Source organism: Lissotriton helveticus, chromosome 4_1 (genome assembly GCF_964261635.1).
Source record: "Lissotriton helveticus chromosome 4_1, aLisHel1.1, whole genome shotgun sequence".
Lineage (NCBI taxonomy): Eukaryota > Metazoa > Chordata > Amphibia > Caudata > Salamandridae > Lissotriton > Lissotriton helveticus.
The window spans coordinates 702,237,809-702,260,109 of NC_136063.1; the positions used below are offsets into that span (position 1 = coordinate 702,237,809).

At 46.6% G+C, this 22,301-nt stretch overlaps 1 protein-coding gene across 1 annotated transcript in view; it reads left to right on the forward strand.

Moving 5' to 3' along the window:
- Positions 1–22,301, forward strand: part of PRKDC (protein kinase, DNA-activated, catalytic subunit) — a 3,158,350-nt gene that overhangs the window by 678,146 nt on the left and 2,457,903 nt on the right. Inside the window, exons 35-36 of the mRNA XM_078687323.1 lie at positions 7,129–7,287; positions 8,101–8,304. Coding sequence (XP_078543449.1) covers positions 7,129–7,287; positions 8,101–8,304 — 363 coding nt within the window. The remainder of the gene's footprint in view (positions 1–7,128; positions 7,288–8,100; positions 8,305–22,301) is intronic.

Sequence of the window (22,301 nt, forward strand, 5' to 3'; positions counted from 1 at the left end):
GCGCAACCTGCAATTCGGGATCGGAGCGATACAGGACGATGCCATCCCCAGAAACGACTTCGACGTCCGCACAGAAACTGACTGCTTTGAACGGATGAGGGTGACCAGACGGACTATCTTTTGCTGTCGTTCTTGGGAGATGAAGGCTTTTGACAGGTCCGTGTCTAGAATTGCTCCCAGGAAGTTTCTTCTTTGCAACGGTGCAAGGTGTGACTTCTCCATGTTGATGGTCAACCCCAGTGACTCGAATGTCTGCAGGCAGAGACATGTGTCGTGAGCCAGCTGTTGAGGGGATGGGGATTTTAGAAGGCAATCGTCCAGATAAGGAAAGATTTGCACTCCCTGAAGACGCAGATGAGCCATGACCGGGGCCAAAACCTTCGTGAAGACACGAGGTGCCGATCGTAGGCCAAAAGGTAGCACCTTGAACTGGTAGTGCATGTGCCCCACTTTGAACCTCAGAAATTGGCGATGCTGATGGAGAATTGGCACATGAAAATAGGCGTCTTGCAGGTCTATTGTTGTTAGGAAATCTCCACTGCAGAGAAGTCGCAAGATTTCCGATAGTGTCAGCATGCGAAAAGATTGTTGTTTTAGAAAGAAATTGAGTGCTCTTAAATCCAGAATGGGCCGCCACTCTCCCGTCTTCTTGACAATGAGGAAAAACCGTGAGTAGAAACCTTTCCCTCGCTGAGATATAGGAACCACTTCGACTGCACCCTTTTCTATTCGAAGACGAACTTGATGTTGCAATTCCTCGAAATGGGGAGGTGGCGGGCCTGATGGAGGAGAATTTGGAGGAAACTCTGTGAACTCCAAAACATGACCCTTGCGTACAATGTCTAATACCCATTGGTCCGATGTTCTCAGAGACCATTGGGAATAAAACTGCGGGATTCTCCCTCCAACTCCTTGCGCAACCTGAAAGTCATTGGCGTTTGTTGGTGGAGCCCCTATAATTAGGTTTTCCTCTATAGGGCTTTGACTGTGGCTGACGATTAGACTGCTGGTTGGAGTAACGCTGATTTCCTTGATTGTACTGGCGGTACTGTGATTGTCCTCCTCGAAAAGTGCTTGAAGACGAGCCTCGTCCACGTGCACCACGAAAGGGCTGCTTTTTGAATTGTAAGGATCCAAGCGACTTTGCCGTATCGGTGTCTTTCTTTATTGATTCAAGTGCCTCATCGATGTGAGAGCCGAAGAGAGACTCACCGTCGTATGGCATGTCGAGTATCTTCGACTGGACCTCTTGTCGAAAGGATGTGGACTTAAGCCAACCCTGACGTCGGAGCGCCGCAGCACTGGCAAGGATACGAAAACCAGTACTCGCCACATCAATCGCACAGTCGATCATTTCTTCTGATGCCCTCATGCCATCTTGAAGGATCTGTTGCGCCTCTGCTCTGGACGCCTCCGGTATCAGCGAAATTAGCGCAGAAAAATCCGACCACATTTGCCGGTCGAAACGACCTAAAATGGCCAACGCATTTGCGGCACGGACTGATGTAGATGCCATGGATGAAAAAATGTTCCCAATCGCATCCAAACGTCGACCCTCTCTATCAGGTGGAGCAGTGATAGGAGTTGCAGGGTTACGTGATCGTCGTTACGCTGCCTGGGTTACCACTGAATCCGGCTTAGGATGCGAGAGCAAACAAGCGGGGGAACCAGCTGGAGCCTTATATTTCTTCTCCAGGCGAGGGAGTTGAGCAGGCAAGGAGTTAGGAGCATGCATGATCTTTATACCCTCTTTCCATACAAATTCGATAATAGGTATGGTGTGGACTTGTTTATAAGGTTGGTTTTTAAAATCATAGAGAAAACAGTCTTCCTGTCGCTGAGCTCTCGGTAATTTAAAGCGGTCCGCCGCTTTATTCATCAAAACATGGAAGCTAGCGATGTCAACCGGAGGTGAATCACCGGCGTCTGCCTGCTGAGGAGAGGGAGTCTGCATTCGATAATCATCGAACTCCGCCATATTTGGGTCCTGGTCCTCATCAGTATCCTGGGGTACTTCCCCTTCCTCTCTGTCCGACTCCGCCTCATCTTCCGCAACTTGTTGCGAATTTGTGGGGATAGCAGGACGGGGCCGTTCTGGTTGAGCAGCCTGCTCTGAAGAGTGCTGAAGGTGAGTAGGCCCTGGTGTCTCAGATGTAGCATGGCCTGGTGTACTCTGAGGTGTCGGAGGAAATCTTCTATTGTAATCGTCCAGCATATGCTGGAGGTTGGAAAATAAAGATACCGGAAATGTTGCCATAGGAACTTGTACATATTGTTCCTCTTGTTGGTCAACGTCCTCCTCCTCATCGTCCTCAGAACTCGTGTCCTGACATTTAATAATCAAGTCCGATGGACTATGGGCATCACCAAGGACATCGTCGTCCCCAATAGATTCCGTCTCGTGGTCAGTAGCCATCATTGGTGAGGGTGGCTGGAGAGTAGGAGGTGGCAATTGGAGAGTAGACTCCTTACAACTGTCCATAGAAGGCAAAGGCACTAGGGGCATAGTGGCGAAAGAACCCATTTCTGGCGTGGAACCTGTGTGTTCCTGTTGTGATCCTGAAGGTAAAGACAAAACTGCCGTTGACTTAGCCGTTGCCGTCGACGAGCCAGTTGTTTCTACGGTGGCCGTCGACGATGTAGCTGTCAGAGACGGTGCCTTCTTAAAAGTAGTCGTCGACGACGAGCGTTTTACCTCAGCCGACGGTATCTTCGTCGACGAATCCTTGGATGTCATCTTCTTCGTCGACGAAGACTTCGTCGACGGTAAGAGAGTCGTCGACGAGCTGGTCGACGGAGCTTTCAGCGTCGACGGGACCTTCGTCGACGTGGAACTCGTCGTCGGAATCTTCAACGTCGACGATGATTTCTTCGTCGACGGCAGTTTCTTCGCCGACGAGACAATCGGGATCGTCGACGAGACTTTGGAGATTGAAGCTCTCGTCGACGTGCAAGACGTCGACGAAACAATCGTCGACGACGAGGAAGCAGACGTCGTCACTGAAGTCGTCGACGAAGACACCGCAGCCAACCTCGTCGATGGAATGGTCGTCGACGAGCCAGTCGACGACCGCGGTGTTAGAAGTGTAACAACACTTATAGAGGCTGGAAATGACGCCTGAGAGCCAGGTCTCGTGGGCGTAGACACAGAAACCACAGGAGCAGTAGGTTTTACTTGTGCCACTGTAAAGGCCAACTTTTTCTTCTTCAAAAAAGGAGAAGGTAACTCCTGAACACTGCCACGCTTAGAAGCAACAGTAGAACAGCCTGACTGGAAACTCTCTGCGTCTGATAAAACTTCCTCTTTATCCTTAAGGCGCTTCAACCACAGAAGAAGACGACCATCCCTGTCTCTGAGAGTCTTTGCTGGAAAAGCTGTACAAAATTTACAGTCAGTCACCTTGTGTTCTGGATATAAACAGTAAATACACTTTTGGTGGGGATCCTTTTCAAACAAACGTAGTTTCCCACAGGAAGAGCAAGGTCTAAACAAAGACTTCTTACTTGACATCTTGGAGAAAAACAACTGAAGTAATAGAACTTGAAGAAAACTGAGCAGAGCTCAGGGAGACTCCCTTCACACGACGTGCGGTAGAAAATCTGAGGGCTTAAGCTTCTGAGGAGAAGGTTCTAGAGGGTGCTTAAGCCTGATTGGCTGCAGTTTGGACTAACATAATGACACTGATATGTTACAAATGAGTTTTTCTCTTTATAATGTATTCCTATGGAAGTACCATTGTAGAGGTTTTTACAGTATGTATTATCTCTATTTTATTATGTATTATGTTATCACTTATGTTATATTAGCATTATTGCTATTTTTATGTACCGTGGGACTCCCATTTCGACGACGGGGAATATTCAAGCATGTGAATCTATGAAAGACACCCCTAATACTGGAGAACACAAATTAATGTTAATGTGGAATATTGAAATATAAAAAGAAAATGAAATATAAATTGAAAGAATAGAGAGAGACTGAGAGACGAAATGAAAGGGTGCACAGACAGAAAGATGGAAAGAAAATAAATGGAGGATGTAAAGAAGAAAGTAGAGAACAAAGGTGGATAGAAAGAAGGACATAAGGAAAGAAAGAAAATGAAAAGACGGAAAGAATAAAAGACAAACTTCAATATAGGTAAATGCAGTTTTTGACCAAGTTTCTTTCCTGCTGTAAAAATCATAATTTTGCATTATTTTTGCAAACTTTTATCAGGGGAACAATTTTCACAGATTTCAAAAGGAAAGACCAGGATAGCTCAATTTGCTCCTATATTTAGTGCCATATAAAGCGGGGGGTATTTTATTTTTCTGGCTACTCCCTTGCAATGGGCCCTTGTGTAGTTACAACATGTGGCGTGCAGTTCTCTGCATAGTTGTAGGGCACAGCATACTGCTTTTGTGGAGGAGTAGTGCTGGAGGACCTGGCTACATTTTGAAATTTCCAACAGGATGAAAGGCAAAGACTTCGGAGTGCTTTGTGCTACTGCAATTTTCTGGCCATAACAAAAATATCTATTTAACTCTGGTGATTAATGTATCTCTTGGAGAGATCTGGAGTTTCACTAATCCCGGTTTTGACTCATCATAAAGAAGCATAGAGGCATAATGCGCCCTCTTTTAAAGCACAAAGTGTAACATGCAGAATAAAGTATTTATTTATATTATAATTGTAAAGACAACCCCCACCACTATGTTATGTGTTATATCCTCAGTTTGTATTTCGGGGTCACTGGAATTATGCAATTGTGCGGCTTCAACAGTTTTCGCATGATTATGGATGTGTCGCATGTGCCACATAATCCATCATTAGCTGAATATAGCTGAAGATTCGAATTTAAAAACAATTGCTACCTCAAATGGTTAAAAAATAACTAAAAAGGCAGTGATGTATTGCAAAGGCCCTTTATAAAGGTTGACTGGTCACCTTCCTTTGCAGATTTCTATATTTGGGAGTTATATGGGTACTAATGAGGTTCAACCTATGACCAGAAAGTTATAAAATGAGAAAATAATATGGTAATACTATGACAAAATTTGCAGCATTATGCTGCGCAAATTCCCTTTTCTTGCCATATAATTCAGCCAACTCTGCAGCATAATTTGGCCCTCCCTGCTGCATAGTTCCCGTCGCTCTGCATCTAGTAGCTACCAGAATACATGCCTTCTGACTCCTACACCTTGTAGCCCTCCTTGTCTTAAGTAACATTACCTATATATTGATTTAGATACATATGAGTCATTGTCTCTGAACAATAAGTGTGTGAGCTAAAGCGCTCAACACCCTACATTGGGATGAGCAGCACTATAAAATAAATGACATACACATGAGCGAGGGTCTATATAGCTATGAGGGGCACCATGGGAGGTTTATAGTGAGGGAATCTGTGCAGAGGGAGGTCTTTGGTGAAGGGGATTAGTGAAGGCTGATGGCCTCTGCATCCCCTGCAGTGCAGGTGGGACAACACTTCAAAAGAACCCCAGACTGTAAACAAAATATCATATGAAATACCACAAAAAGACCTGCACAGTTGCTCAAAAGTGTGCACATACCTAAACAGTGAGTTGCACGACTGTCTCAACTTAATAGAAACTTATTTTGACTTGCACTTATGTTGGTTGTCTATTTACTTACTTATACACTATTGTACGACTTCCTCTGATGTGTCTGAAAACGTAACTTTTGTCCCAAATTTCTTTCCAGAATTTTGACCCTTTGTCCTGAATTTTTGTCCTGAATTTTGACCCTTTGTCCTGAATTTTGACCCTTTGTCCTGAATTTTTATACTCGCTGTCCTGAATTTGCACCTATGCCAGTTGGTCACCCTATGCTAAATGCTAACACGATAAACTAGACTTGAACCAGGTCGTTTAAAAAAAAATAGACGTTATCAAGCCAACACCAAACTGTACCTCCACCTCGGGTAAGCGCCCCACTTATTCTATACTTAATGAATGATTAAAAGGCAAGAAAACGTACCTTAGCGCGCGCTGTCTACGCAGTCATAGAGATAACTATTCATATTTGCAAATTAAATACGTTGGGTGCAAAAAAACACTATTGTAGTGAAAGTAAATAAAGAGCGTTCTGGGCGAGGCACTGATGTGATTTAAAAGTAACGCTTTTGCCGCACTGTATTATCCGAGCTTCAACAAAGCATCTGCGTCAATGGCTTGAATGCGACTTCCATTACCTTCTCTCTTTTGTATTTGCTGATAAAATACATATTAATAAGCAATGCGTGTTTTACGTTGGATTGGCAAAAAAAGTATGTCGACCACAATTCTCTACATAGCTCTTTGTTTTGCTCACACTGAACGCAAAATAAGATTTTCAAAGGATAAAAGCAGCGGCGGAGAAGAAACGGACATTTCAAGGAAGGCAGCTGTCGGAACAGCGGGGTCATGGCAGGGTCGCCCCCTGACACAGAAGGCTGTAATGATGAACGTGCCAAATTCACAAGTGGGTTCGGGTGGCCCCTCTGCACAGATAGTCGCAGCTTCGAATGGTGCCTGATCTAGGTGGGGGAGGGAAAGAAGTGGGAGTTGTGTGCGCGCGCGGCAAATGCGCCTAGCGCGATCGCAAAAACAAAATAAAAAAAAGCGAGTGGTGACGCGAGTGGTGGGCACGCGCATCACCGCAAGTGTTACCTTGCCGGCCACCAGCTTGCTATCACGCGCACGCTCTTGTGCGCATTCTAGCAAGCTGATCGCCGGCAAAGTAGCATTTCTCAGAGTCCCAAAATGTCTCTGCCGAGACAAGCGTATGCGCTGGATCAGACCGAGACCTAAAAATGGGCAAGGGTAGATTCATGCATTTGTAAACTGGCGAGTTTGGCATGGTAGTGGTGTGGATACTGCCATCACATTGGTGGCGTCCCTCTTTCTGCGACCTCCATGTAAATGATACTGATGAGTGACACTATAGTGATGGAAGACTAGTTCCTCCCTTCACCCACGTTAAAATAAAGGCCTTAGTGCGCTATCACTGTCCTGAAATACGTTATTTTTGCTTATAATTTTGTAACATAAACTGTCAGATTCTAAGGTTGTACTACTCGTGCCTCTTTAAACTAATTTTCACCCTATTCTCTAATAATTAGCGTTTGAAATACCTTTTTCTTGCAGGAAGCTGGTCACCGATTGGCTGTTGGCTGGAAACTACTTTCAGTTGTTTACAAAGGCATTGCCCCTGGTGACGAAAGGAAGTCCCTACCATCGTTGGACATCAGCAGTAAGCGCCTAGCAGAGGGGCTTCTTCAGCTGGCCTTCGACTTAGGAGGGCAGGTGGGCATCTTTAACAGATTCAGAAATGTTTTTAAAGGCACATGGTAGTTAGTGTTTGATTACAGTCCAGAGGATGTGGATAACGGCCAGAGCTGCCGATTTTGGAACTAGGGACCAGGTTCGAGTCTGGGCGTCGTCTCAACATCTTTGTGATTCTGGGCAAATCACTAAATCAACCTGTGCCTACAAAAAAGTGTTTCTATGCGCTATGTAACTAGTTGTCATATAAAGCTCTCCAGTATCTTTAGGTCGAGTTCACGCTATATGACGCTGCAAAAAAAAAAAAAAAACAGCCATATATATTCCACAGATACCAGTTAATAGCCTGACTGCTTCTGTGTGAAAGTTCATCTGTTCCCAAAACTAGATTTTCGGTAGGGTGATGCCAATGGATCGATTATGGGGAGAAGAAATATATTACAAAACTTTCCACAATAACTCAAAATAAATGCAGAATTGCCAAAATATTGATTATAAACTACTCCTGTCAAAAACGAGTTAATCACAGATTTTTTTAAATGTAATTTTCTGGTGTCCTTTAGTATGAGGAAAAACACACTGCTGTATTCTTCTTCTGAGATTTATATTATTGACGATCTTTCTAACTGCCACATCAGCTGCCTTTAATTATTTTTGGCTGCAACACTTGTAGTTTTGAATATAGGAAAATTGTTGTAATACAATGCACTGAAATAAGTTTAACCACAGGGGGTCATACATGACCTGTTTAATATGAATCAGAACTTTTTTCCACGTTGTATGTTTGTTGTTGGGCCTTGTGCATTGTTTAACCATGTGTCCCCACTTCCACAGTGCGAGGAGCTGGTGAGCCTCCTGCTGAATACAGTGATGCTCTCCGTGCCGCTCTCTGGAACGTCGCAGCGGAACCTGATCAGCTTCTCCCACGGAGAGTATTTCTACAGCTTGTTCTCAGAAACCATCAACACAGATTTACTCAAGAACCTGGACACTGCGGTCCTCCAGCTAATGAAAGCGGCAATGGTCAACGCAAAGATGGTATGCATGACTCTTAATTTATGGTGGGATTTCATAGCAGAGGCGACGGGACATTGAATACAAAAAACGTCGACCTATGATATTACAAATCTTAAAAAACAACTTTTCAGCCAAATGTTATAGCCTACATATGTAAATTACATAGTTTTAGATGTATAGTTCTTCTGAAAGTCTTGCACAATTAATATTCTGCAATTTTCAGTTGTTCGCATATTGTCTCAGCCTTGCTTTCTCACTCTGCGAGTTCACTCGTTCTCATTAGTTGTGCATATTCAGCCATTTGTACAGCGTCTACATCGGCCATTTAAAGAGTCATAAACTTTGACTGTTTGTTTCAATAGTGAAATAATATAGTACAGAGGATATCACCAAACCGGCAGGGGAGAAGTTGTGGTGGGAGGAAAATGCAGACAGTGTGATTAGAGTACAGTACCTCCTTACCTGCACAGAACACCACAGATCTTTGTTGAGGTGCTGAAGCCAAGACTTCAACCCGTGATTGGTGAGGGGTTTGTCTTAATTTTATTTATAAAAAAAAGTTTACACAAACCAGTGAAGTAGGGTCGCCTTATTCAGGTAATCCCTGTGTGATACCTTTCCGCCCACATAGCCTTTTGTGTATTGAATTATTATAACCGAAGACCATCTTGCTTTTCTCGCGGGGCAGCGCCTGGAACAATTGATACCTGTTTAGTGCAGGATGGGTGGCAGTGATGGTGCGGAAGATCCACCTAAATCACACTAAACTCCCCCCAAGTAGAGGGGTGCCACCATATTGGTTTTTGGATCTCGGCTACACAGTGCATGCACTTTCTCGAAGAGACATGTTCATCATGTGGGCTTCAGCCAGCCCATAGGCTTCCCGTTTGTTGGCTCTGTCGTCGCTTTCATATTCTTTCTCCCCATTGGTCATTGGCATGCATGAGTCATGCCACTTCCTGTGTTTAGCCCTTCCGAGAGCATGGACCAATTACTACTATCCATCTGCTGCCCCCATTTTAACTGTTTTTAGAAACAACTTTTTTGTTTGTTAAAGAACACTTCACATTAGCGCTCATGTTGTCACTTCCTCCATTGCTGTAAACAGGCCTGTAAATCTTGTTCTTATCTCGTAACATTTACTGTGCGTTTAAAGACTGAGTTCAAATGTCAGATGCTATTTTCCGAGGGCACCTCGTTACTTTTGGTGTTGCTGGCTCGTTATATATTGACACTTCACCACTGCCCTCATTGTGTCTGTCCCTTCTGTTTCTTCTCACCTCCTCCTCCCGTATATATTTGCTCCACCCTGTGTTCCGCCTCTGCCTCTCTCTCGCCCCCTTTCAACATTACCTGTGCGGCCCCCACCACAGACATACAAGCCTCATAATGAGTGTGAAGACAACTGAACTGCGCGCTCTGCCCTCCAAGGTAGGAATTTGGGTTAGACCGGCTGACGTGGCTTGGACGGCAATGGAGACGGTCGTCTAGGTCCGGCAGCTCCGCATCCCTGAGGGGAAAACTACCAGCCAAACGTGACAAAACCGGAACAAAAGGACTACACAAGGTGTAGGAAGGTTTGCACAACTGACCGACGTGCAAGAAGTGCGGATGCGCAACAACGACGAGGGAAATCAGCTCCTGAACACACCGGGCAGTCAACAACAGCGCGACGCAAGATGGCGGCGTGAGGAGAGAAGAGGAGGACAGCAGAGACTACGGAGTAAAGAGACGAAGGGACCTCCACCTCTGAGGCACGATAGCGGTGCCCCCGGAACCAACCAGCGTGATCCCAAAACAGATCTGCAGCAAGAGCAGGCGAGACAGAGAGCGGAATTGCCCCCAAGTGAACGACAACACGAGGAAGAAGGGGAACCGCAGCGCTGAGGAAAGGAGCGGAGAGCAAGTGACCCAAACCTTGCAGAAGCCGAAGCCGAACCAGCCCAAGCCCGGAGGGCCGACGCCAGGTAACCGGAAGTGAGTGGAGGTGAGGCGCCATTACCGGAAGTCTTCCCCGATCTAAGGCGGAAGGTGGGAGGTATGCTGCCGAGTGACCCGGAAGCGGAAGGAGAGGAGCCAGGCAACCGGAAGCAATAGCGAGTAAGCAGAGAGACGGAGAGACGGAGGGGCGCGAGTACCAGCGGAGCCTAGCGGAGCCTAAAGAAGAGGCGAAGGGCGGAGGAGAGTGCGGCAAAAGGTGGGCGCTGGGGGCGTAATGCTCAACACGCATCGAGGGGCCGAAGCAGCGAGACCACTGCAATTTTGGAGCCGAGAGCCTAGCGAGTGCAAACAACAGTGAGACAAACAACCGGCCCAGAACAGGTGAAAACACCGGATGCCACAAGGGCCAAGGAGGGAGGTGTTGTACCGGTACTGACGCGGTGCCAAAAGCGGTAGCAAACTTGAGCAAAGGAGGCCACACTAGAGATCTGCGCAACACAAAAGAGGACAGCGCGATATGTGAGCCTCTAGCACCCCAAAACTCACGCTAAAACGCTAAAAACGCACCAGGCCTGGGAGAGTACAGCACCCCTAGCAGAGGGGCTGAGGTGAGGCAGGATGCACCACCCCGGTGAGACAACAGGCAGAGGGGGCAGAAGGCAGAGCGAGCACCCTAAGCCTGAGCAGCCCTTAACACCCGCCCTGCGAGCAACACAGGGACAGCACACAGCGAAGTAAACACGCCCGCTGAGCCACAGTGGGGTGTGAAATACCTCAGCTCGACAGCACACAGGCATCCCAGTACATCCCCTCGAAGAAAGCTGTGACAGTAAAAGAGCCAGTGGCCGTGCAAGCCACAAACTAGGCAGCCAGCACGCTGGCTGGGCCAAAGGCAAAAACAAGAACAAGACACATCAGAGAGCCGAGCAGATACAGTCAAGCTGCCCAACCACCGGCTGCGAAAGCAAACACAGCAAGCACACCAAAGGTGGCGCAAGCAGGAGGGAGGCTGATCAACATCCTGTCAAGGAGGGGCATCCGAACAATGGCAGGCAGCGACGGGAAGCTGACAGGCGATCAGCAGAAGAAACCAAAATTTGACAACCAAGGCTCCCCCACCAAAACGAAAGGCGAGCCGGTCACTCTGGAGACCATCCTGCGGAAGGTGAACGAAGGCAATGAGGTGGGGAGAGAGACGAAACTCAAGCTGGAGAACATGCAACTCGAGATGGCGGCCATAAGAGCGGACCTCCACAAAACAAATACGCGAATAGAAGCCGCAGAAAGCCGAATAAGCTCAGTAGAAGATGAAACAAGCAGGCACACCAAGGCCATAGCAGAGCTGAGAACAGCCACAAATGCTGTACAAAAACAGCTGGCGGAAAAGGACGACAGGGCAAGAAGGGGCAACGTAAGAATACTAGGAGTACCGGAAGGGGCTGAGGACAAGGCAGGCTCCTGTGCCGCCATGCTGGAGGAGATGATCCCACAACTTACAGGCATCACCTTCCAAAGAGGCTTCGAGGTACAAAAAGCATATAGGGTACCAGCAGGGAAACTAACCACAGGCAGAGGCCCGAGAGCGATAATCTGCAACCCACTGAGACTAAATCAGACGGAAGCCATATTCGCCTTCGCCAGGAAAAATCAGAATCTGACGTGGGCCGGCAACAAGATAGTACTGACCCAGGACTATTCAAAGCCGACAGTGGAATTAAGGAAAGGCTTCCTGGCACAAAGAGACACCTTGCGGAGAAGAGGAGCCACTTTCAGCTTCGTCAGCCCAACAAAATTCAAGGTAACAGACAAATGGAAGACGATGTTTTTCGAATGCCCAGAGGCTCTAAAGCGATACCTGCAAGGCCCAGCAGTGGAGGACATGGAGGAAAACAAAAGCCCAGGGGCTGCAAAGAGGAGCGCGTCGCCGCTGAACGAACAGTCAGAGTAAGAGGCACACGTCGAGCTTCAGCTGGGAAACACAGAACTGCGTATCTACCTCACAATTTAAAATGAAGGAATTGCCCGGCAATAGAGAGACTGAGAGACCGAAGGACATAAAAGAGACCCGAGCAAAGAGACACACCAACAGCCAAAGAAGAAACCAACTCTACCTCAGGGATGATGCGGGCAGAGGAACTTTGTCGTCGCACACCCATTTAGCAAGTAAGGGAGGGAGGGGGGCGGGAAAGCGAGAGTGGGGGAGTGGGGAGGGGGGGAAAAGGGGGGGGGGGGGGTTCTATACATGGGCTTACTGACTATCTTTCCTTTCTCTGCAACTCTTGCATCTTTTACTTCTCTTTCATCACACTCGAACCAAGTAGGAGCAAAGGCAAGCACGAAGACATGAATAGGCACATAGCGCGGAGAGCAAAAGAGCATAGTGGCAGTACACCAGCACAGCGAATACAAAGCAGCATTAATGACACATAACAGCCAGAATAGCATAGGGTCAGATATCAAAATAGTCTCCCTAAACGTCAAGGGGCTGAATAGCCCGGTAAAAAGAAGGAAGGTGCTCGAACACCTAAGGAAACTTAAAAGCGACATCTACGTGCTCCAAGAGACGAGACTAGAAGAGGCAGACATCCCGCGATTAAGAGCCAACTGGATAGGGGAGGTGGTGGGATCGCCAGCCCAGAACAAAAAGAATGGGGTAGTAACACTAATCAGCAAAAACTCGAACCTGTCTCTTACAAGCTACCAAGCAGATACCCAGGGTAGGACACTAGTGACCAGTCTCAAGAGAGCAGGAGAGACCTACCATGTCGCGAACATATACGGCCCTAACAGTGAGGACAAACAATTTTGGGAGGGGATAGGTGCCCAGTTACACAACCTACCAATGGAAGACCTATTGATCGTCGCCGGAGATTTGAACCAAGTTCTCGACCCAGCAATTGACAAACACCCCTGCAGACGCTACCCAACAACTAGCCCTAACATCCTTAGAAACCTGTGCTCCAAACTGAGGATTAAGGACCCGTGGCGCCTAAGCAACCCAGACGCCAGAGAATATACATTCTACTCCAACCCCCACAACTCCTACAGTCGGATAGACTACATACTAATGTCAGAAACACACACCCACCTCATAGACCACACAGAAATAGGACCCAGAACAATATCAGATCACGCACATATAAGCCTATCCCTATCGGGCAGACACAACGAAAAGCCAACACGCAGGTGGCGATTCGATGACGGCCTTCTTCAACACACATCAGCGAGGGCAGAGATAGACACAGCGATTAAAGAGTATCTGACAATCAACGATACACCAGAAACACCCAGAGAGGTACTATGGGACGCCCTAAAAGCGACCATACGGGGGACAGTGATGACAATAAAGGGCAAAATGAACAAAGCAAGGAACAAAAGAATAGCCGACCTAGAGAAAGAGATCAAAACACTAGAGAACAGCCACATTGCTAGCCTAGAAGACAACAACACACTCACAAAACTAACCAAACTGAAGTATGAGCTCAACAGAATATTAAGCGAAAGAGCAGGGACCTGGATCAACAAATATAAATCAGTCAACCTATGCACTGCCAACAAAGCGGGGAAAAACCTAGCAACCTACCTAAAAGGGAAACAAAAGCAGCACACAATTGGGGCAATCAAAGACAAACACAACAAGGCCCAGACTGCCAATAAGGACATCTTGGAGGTCTTCAGGGACTTCTATGAGGGTCTATACACAAGAGATGACGCGCTAAAAGAGGACGGGGGCGAGGAACTCCTCAACAGCATAGCCACACCCACACTAACAGAACGAGAACGAGATGTCCTAGAGCTAACAGTCACGGAGGAAGAGATAAGGAAAGCCACGGCCAACCTCAAAGAAAACAAAGCACCAGGGCCTGATGGTTTTACAGCAGGGTTCTACAAACAATACCTGACCACACTCCAACCCACATTGAAACAGGTATTTGACGAGTGCGTCCACAAAGGACGCATGACCCCATCAATGGCTGAGGCAAACATAATAGTCATACCAAAGGAAGGGAAGGACATGACAGAGGCGAAGAACTTCAGGCCGATCTCACTCATAAATGTAGACTGCAAGATATACGCGAAGATACTAGCCAACAGACTTAACGCCTACCTACCTAAACTCATACACAACTCCCAGGTAGGATATCTCAAAAACCGCATGTCCCATGACAACACCAGACTACTATGCCATATAATCAACCACTCGGCCCAGAGTAGTAAAGCTGCCGTAATGATAGCCCTGGACGCCGAAAAAGCGTTCGATAGAGTCTCATGGCCCTTTTTAGATCGCTGCATGGGGAAATTCGGGCTAGGACCCAACTACAGGAGGATGGTGATGGCGCTTTACAACAGCCCCAAGGCGCGAGTGGTAGTGAACGGCGGCACCTCAAACATACTAAACCTGGGCAGAGGTACGCGACAAGGCTGTCCACTCTCACCTGGCCTCTTCCTATTGGCAATAGAACCGCTCCTAACAATGATACGAACGAAGACATAGCTGGTGTGCCGATAGGAGGAGAAAAATTTAAGCTAGCGGCGTATGCGGATGATGTTTTAATAATGACAGAAGACCCTGAGAGATCTATCAAAGCACTGACAGACACAATTGAGAGGTACGCCCAGGTCTCAGGGTACAAACTCAACAAGGACAAATCAGAGTGCAAGCCCCTAAACATCCACACAACAAGTGCAGTACTAGGAACGTCAGGCCTAGCGTGGCAAAATAAGCCTATTAAGTACCTAGGCATTCTCTTTGAGAGGAACCTGAGCACGACACTAGAACATAATGAACAGGCTATAATCCAGAAAATCAAGGCCAAAGTAGACGGGTGGTCACCCAAGTTCACAACATGGTGGGGGAGGGTAGAAACAATAAAAATGATGCTCACACCAATGGTGAACTATATGCTAGCCATGCTACCCCTAACCAACACAGATGACTTCCACAAAAAGGTAGACAAGATACTGAACGATTTCCTATGGAGAGGGAAGAAGGCCAGAATAAGCATGCAAAAACTCAGATTATCAAAGGAACAGGGGGGACTAAACATAACAAACTTCAAACGATTCCACGAGGCGTGCATAGCTAGACAGGGACTGCACTGGCTGGACCCAAGACAGGACTACACACCGGCATGGCTAACACTCGAACAGGGGTTGCTAAAAGGTATGAAACCCATCACCCTCTTCACGGCCACCAAACACCCGGCAATCAAAAACAACCCGGTACTCAGAAACACAAAACGAGCTCTGCTGAAAGTTAACAAACTTCTAAACACGAGCATCAAGGGAGGGCCCTTTGAATCCATCTGGCACAACCCAGCCCTAAAATACAGGGGCAAGGTCCTAGACATGCACGATTGGTATAGCCAAGGGATATCCATAGCCAGGGACCTTAAGAGCAAGGGCGCTGACGTAACATTCGACAACCTGAAGGGAGAGTACAGCCTAAACAGCGTAGAACTATACAACTTCCTGAAGATAAAAGTCGCAATAAGGAAGGCGAACCTCAACACCCAGACACCCTCGATAATACAGCTGGCTAACAGCCTGAACACGCTAGGACACCAGGTAGCACACCTCTATAAGATCCTAGGCCCCAAACACACCAAACTTAATGACAAGGTCATAAACTTCTGGGGGGAGGCAGCAGGTCAAGCACTCAGTGAGGACGCTAAAGCCGAGCTATGGAGGTCCACTAGTCGGAAAAAGGTGACGGCCACACTGAACCAGACAAAATTCTGGCTGATACACAAGGCATACTGGACACCAGCCCGATTAGCCACAGTAGGCATTAGAGACAGCGACGTATGCTGGAACTGCGATAAAGAAAGGGGAGACTTAGAACACCTCCTACTAAAATGCCCAAAAATCAAGGACTTCTGGGGGAAGATCAGAATACTTATCCACAAGATCACAGGCATAGACATACAAATAGACCTCACAAGCCTGGCCCTAGGGTTCACATCCCAGGCAATCACAAAGGCAGAGGATCGGGACCTCATTGATCTTCTGCTAACAGCCGCAGTCAAAATAGTCCTAACTAACTGGAAGGACACATCAAAGGCGGCTCCACAGGCGTGGCTCAATTGGGTCACGTTCCTCAGGGGGGCGGACAACATCACAGCAAAACACACACCGAAAACGCACAAGCAGTCTACCATGTGGGGGTCATTAGACCACTACCTGTCATCACACAAGCCACCGTAGGCGTGAGCAAGATACATCTGAGGGCGCTTGCTGAAACAGTTTTGTGATAACAGAACACCGTGCACATCTCCTACTTCATCTATATCTCTCTCTACTGTTCCCCCGCGGCGCGGGGCACAAGACGATCGATCACAGAGACGTACAAATGCCATGGAACATCAAAAAGACGGAATACGAACTATGAGACTACGAACTGGCGAACAATCTCAAGAGTACGGACTGCCGCTCCCCCCCCCCCTTTTTTTTTTTTTTTTCTTTCGTTCTTCCTTTCTCCTCTTTAGCCTATTGTCGTCTTTCTTCTTCCACTCATGTATAAGCCTCGTCCATGTATGTAAATTTATATTTTTCTATATACAATAAAGAATTTCGGAAATAAAAAATAAAAAAATAAAAAAAAAAAAAGACCGGCTGACGTGACCGTTCACTTACTAAATCTGTTTCCATCTCGGATACTTTCACTGACTAATAATTGTAACATTTCTCAGCCTTAAATAAAGTAATTAAAACATCGAAGGAGACACGCACCGAGTTAGTTGCAAAGTACCAGCTTCCTGCATGTTACTACACGTAGAAGAAAGCCAAAACAAAACCGACCCAGAATAAAATTGCTGCCCCATGATGAAGCCTCCCATTGGAGTTTTGTACTATTTCTCTCTTTTCTATTCTCTTACCGTGAAGTAATTAGCGTTTGAAATACCTTTTTCTTGCAGGAAGCTGGTCACCGATTGGCTGTTGGCTGGAAAGCAAATCTACCAATTTACTTATTATGAAGCTTATAATTGGACAAACCCTTCCAGTTATTATTTTGAGTAATTCTCTGCTAAGGCCGCAAACTCTCCTTAACCAGCTTTTTAGGGAGCACTTCCTTATTTTATCGTTATTACATGTGCTGGACACTGAAAAAAATACCCTGGAAAATGACAGTTTTGGTGTAGGGAGACAGAAAAGTGGTGGGGTCATAAAGTGGGCGGTCACAAGGAGCAGAGTCCATTTACTAACTGGAAACATGTGTGCAATGTTTTCTGATACCACATTGAACCATCATCATTTCGCTATTTTGGGTCGACATAGCATTCCTAAAATTTCTCACAGCTGTACTTTTTAGTCAGATTTACCAAGGCTTGGTAATGTCGGCCTATTAGCAGTGAGATGCTCGCAATTGCATTTGAAAGCTTTCTCTGACCTCTATCCACTGGACTGTCGGAAGCAACATTTTATTTAGCATTTCACAAGTCTGTTATGTGGCACAATGATATATGATAATGTAGGATCTGAAACCCATACTCCAGTATTTAGACCTGTACCTCAATAGTCACGATACTCTCTGTTTCCAAGCCACTCCATGCTTATTAAAAATAGGAGACTATCTGTAGGAAACTTGCTCTTTATATAGTGCACTAAAAAGTACACTGTGCAGTGAGTCCCCAATTGGTTGACGGAGACAAAAGTAGATAATACTAACTCTCTATTTCTGTTAATGTGGGTGAGCAGCAGTGCTTAATTTGAGTCGGTGGTTTCCGGTGCTCAGCACCGGCACTTATTCATCAACACTGGCGCTATTGTTTAATGACCACCAGTACAGGACACCCTCATTTTTGGTAGGCACGTGGAGATTAAGTGATTTGCCCTGAATCACAGGATGTTGAGCAGATGCCGAGATTCCAATCTGATTCCCCCAACTCTGAAATCAGCAGCTCTGGCCATCCCCACCTCCTGGTTAGTAGTTGGATCTGTTTTAGGCAGTGTTACAGGAGAAATGGGCTGGTGTAAGCTGCCTCCTGACGAGCCCTGGCACTTTTTTTTTTATTTTTACAAATAACCACTGATGAGCAGTTAGGCTTAACTGACAGTTGTGCTAAGCATTTGTTGTACTCACAAAGGCAATAAATGAGACACACACTCACAGAATGATTCAGAGACCAATTTAGAAAAATAACCATTCTTTTTATAAATATTTTCGTACCAAGAACTATGTTCAGAGAGAAGTAATGTATTTGTAATGAAGTTGCTACGGTAAGCAAATAGTTAAGTCTTTCGCAAATATGCTCCATACAGTTCTATGGGAAGAAAAAAGCAGGTAGGTAAAGCACACAGCACAGTTTTAGGGGTTCACCTTCCGGCTTTAGGCTAACAGGAAGCCAAGGTTCAGTGTTCTACCAACAGGTCGTTGGGTGCGTCCCGAATTACGCAGAGAGCACAGAGTTGGTGGAGTTGGTGCACTACGGGGAAGAGGGGCACTCAAAAACACAGGCTGCACAAGAGAACTTGCAAGCAAGTCCGAGATCTCCCTAACAGGGGCTAGGGTCGCAAGGACCTTAGGACAAGGGAGCATACCCGGTTCGTCGTTACCCAGGCCTCGTGGGCTAGGTGCAGAGCAGGTAGGTCGGCCAGCCCTGGTGCGTAAAGATGCTGTTAGTGGTCAGGGGCCAACGGCTGGCAGGAACGAATTCAGAGAGTGGCTTAGCAGTTCACTCTCAAAGTGGGTCTCAGGGATGTTGATGTCCCTCTGTGGCTGCTGGGCTGTGGTACAGTTGGAGTCCCGACTCCACTCTTTGATGTCGATCTTGTTTGCAGGGAGTCTGGGACCCCGGGGATTGGTCATGCACGGCTCTGCTAGGTCCTGGTGCCTCCACACTCAGCCAGGACAAGGAGATGCCTGCAGTCTGCAAGGGAGTAGCTCTTCTACTCCGAGGGAGTTCTTGGGCAGTTTGTGAAGGCTTGTAGTCCTCTGGAGTTCTTAGAGGCCACACAGTAGCAGGATGAGAAAGTTCAACTCTATCGTTGAGTCTTGAATCGGCAGGTAGGGGTTTGTGCCAAAACTCTGTGACAGGCTCCAGTTCTCGGGTTCATCAGCTCTTCCTTGCTCTTAGTCTTTTGTTCAGTAAAACTGAAGTTCACGGTTGAGAGGTGCCAGCTACAGTCTCAATTTAGGGGTATTAAGGGGAGTACCAGGTAGTAGCCAATGGGCTACCTATCTTTAGGGTAACTACACCCTCTATATGACCACTTCCTGTGGGAAGTGGACATAACCCTGACCCTAATAGGCTAATTCTCTCCAACAAAAAGAAGGATTTGGAAAAGTGGGGTCCACATCAGCTGTCCCACCTTTGGGGTTGTGCTGACTAGGTGTGGGCACACCTCCCCTGTCCTCACTGCCAAAACGTGGGGTCAGGACAGCGGGCTGAAATCTTCCACTAGCTGGAGAGCCCTGTGTCACATTTCAAAGGCGGCATTGACTTTGACTCTTTCTGCCCTGATAGGCAGTTCCTGCTTGGGATGAGGTTTGAACACCTAAGCCGAGAGCAGGCTTTGTTCCCAGCCTCTGAGAGCGAAGGCTTTCACCCCAGGCAGCCAAAACATGTCTAGTGGTGGCAGGCTGGCTGAGACCAGTCGTTAAAACCACTCTAGTAGTCAGTAGGTTTTCAGGGCCCTCTGTGTACATTGATTAATAAATCCAACACTGGCATCGATGCGGGTTTATTAAGATGAAATGTTTGTTACCAAACATCTTGGGGTACAGTGAAGCCATCATGGAGCTGGTGAACTCGTAATGACGAGTGTCCAACCCATGTACTTGTTATAGCTTCCCCATTCACTCACAATGTCTAAGAATGGACTTCGATATTGCTCAGGCAGATACGTCCACACATAGGATATATAGTGCACCCTGCTAACAAGGGGACTGAAGTCGTGCCAGTTGTGGAATAATGGTACCGTTTTGGAAAGAGGTCTGGCGAGCTGGTTAGCAGGGACCCATTATTCTACAACGTTTTGTATTTTTGATGCATACTTCTTATTGTAGATCACTCACTTTCCCCATTTGCTGGACTGATCTTGAAGCCCAATAACACCACACTGCTTCATCTGGCCCAGAAGTAACATTATTGGCAATTATACAGCACATCCTGTGCGCTAGTTTAGTTTTTATTTTTCCGCGCATTCCTTTTTTTGTTTTTTACTGATTGCCTTAAATTTCCATTATGTGCATTAAACTAGGACACATTTTGCCTGCTAAGTTTTTGGGTTTTAAAATCGAATGACGTTGTCCAAATGTCAATGTCCGATCCTCATGACATCTCAATGTATTGCCTGGGGCTGAATCACGATTCCTCAACATGGGCTTCTATGCATTTGCAAGCCATTTGGGAGGTGAAGGCCAGTTTGTTTCTGGCATTGGTCTTTAAGGTGACCTTCAAACTGTCCCTTTACCCTCCCTTCAGTGAGTCCCCTAATAGCGAGTGCCTCTTCAAGGAGTCCTCTCCAAAATGCAAGATGCACCATATTTTGCACAGGCCCCATCTTTCCTTGTCAAAAAAATTGTCCCGCTCTTCAGATCATTCTCATTCTCCAATGCTGATCTCCTCTTCAGTGTTGATTCCGGTTTCAACGCCGTTTTATCTGGAGTTCACGGCCCAACCTGTTAATCTTTCTCTGGCTTTTCGGAAGGCCATGTTGGACATATTGAATGTGCACCACCTCCCTCTGGGCACCTTCCAGCTCCTATGGTAGGGCTGGAAGCTCCATCCCTAATGCTTCCCATCTCTGCTTCTTCATAGGCTCCGGCTTCCTCACTGCAGGATTGTTTTCAACATTGTCTCCAATGTCACTCTGTGAGCCATTTCAGCCATCGAAAAGGTAAGAGATCCTTTGAGTGGATTGAATAAAGGGGAAAGGTCTCTTTGAGGATCAGCCTCTTGCAGACCCCCTGCTCAGAGCCCAGGGTTTTGCACACATGGAAGAGAGGTCTTTTCCTTAAATTTGGTAGAACCTGGAGTTCTAATGCACTGAGAAGTATAATTTGGATATTGTGCACCTCCCTCCCCATTTCATACTGACATTGGGCTTACCTAGATATTCAAACAACTGTCCTTCATGTGTCTCCAGAGAGGGATATTTCATAACCTCTGGACCCTCTTATCAGAAGGGTTGATTTATTTATGACTGCTGTTCGTAAAGCTGCAATGGTACTGAATTTCCCCTTGTGACTGCTGACCCGAGTGTGACATTTTACAGCCATCTTCTGCGCCTCCTAAACCTTTTCTGTCCTCCAAGGAGGCTTTGCGAGACACAATCCTTACTACCTAGGAAAATATTTTCTCTGGTCCAGGCAGATCGCACATTTCAACAGGCCAGCATTGTTGACCTCTATTTCTTGTCGTTTCACCCTTCTCCAGAAAGCCTTGTTACTGATGCATCTTTGATAAAACTCAAAACCAATGCTCTTTGTCTGACAGGAAAATTTCCAGATACTGTCAAAGTAAGGTCTTATTGGCCCTAGATGTAAGGATTAGATTGTCCCTGAACCTCCAGGAATCCTGGTTTTACATCCCAGTTCCCCAAACCCGTCATAGCGTGCTTCACCCCAGCTGTCAGATTCTCGTGTCTTCACGCTTGGTGATTGTGCAGTTCTCAATAGAGGCTTTCAGTCTCCCATTGAAGGTGATGGATATCATTTTAGCTATCTGGTAAAACTGCCACCAAGTCTGGTTACACTGGGATAGATTTGTATTTTGGTTGGCTGGATGAATAGTTGTATCGATATGAGGCTCTCTTGTCAGATGTTCTGTGCTTTGTGCTCTCCCTCACTCAGCAGAGTTTGGTGGTCTCTACAGAGATATGGCACTTATATGCAATGTCCACCTTCCTATGCAGTGCTGACCAGTCTTATTTTTTATGTCACCTTTGTGGCCCTGCTTTTGGAAAGTGTACTATATCCTGGCTTTTTGTTGCTCAGGAGTGAGATTTAACTTTTGTCTGACCTGCCTTGTGCCATAACCGTTTGAAATTATGCACAGCTATTCCATTAGACTGACTCTGAAAACGCAATTTTTGGTGGTGGTTATTTTGACCCGTATGGTCGAAATCTCAAG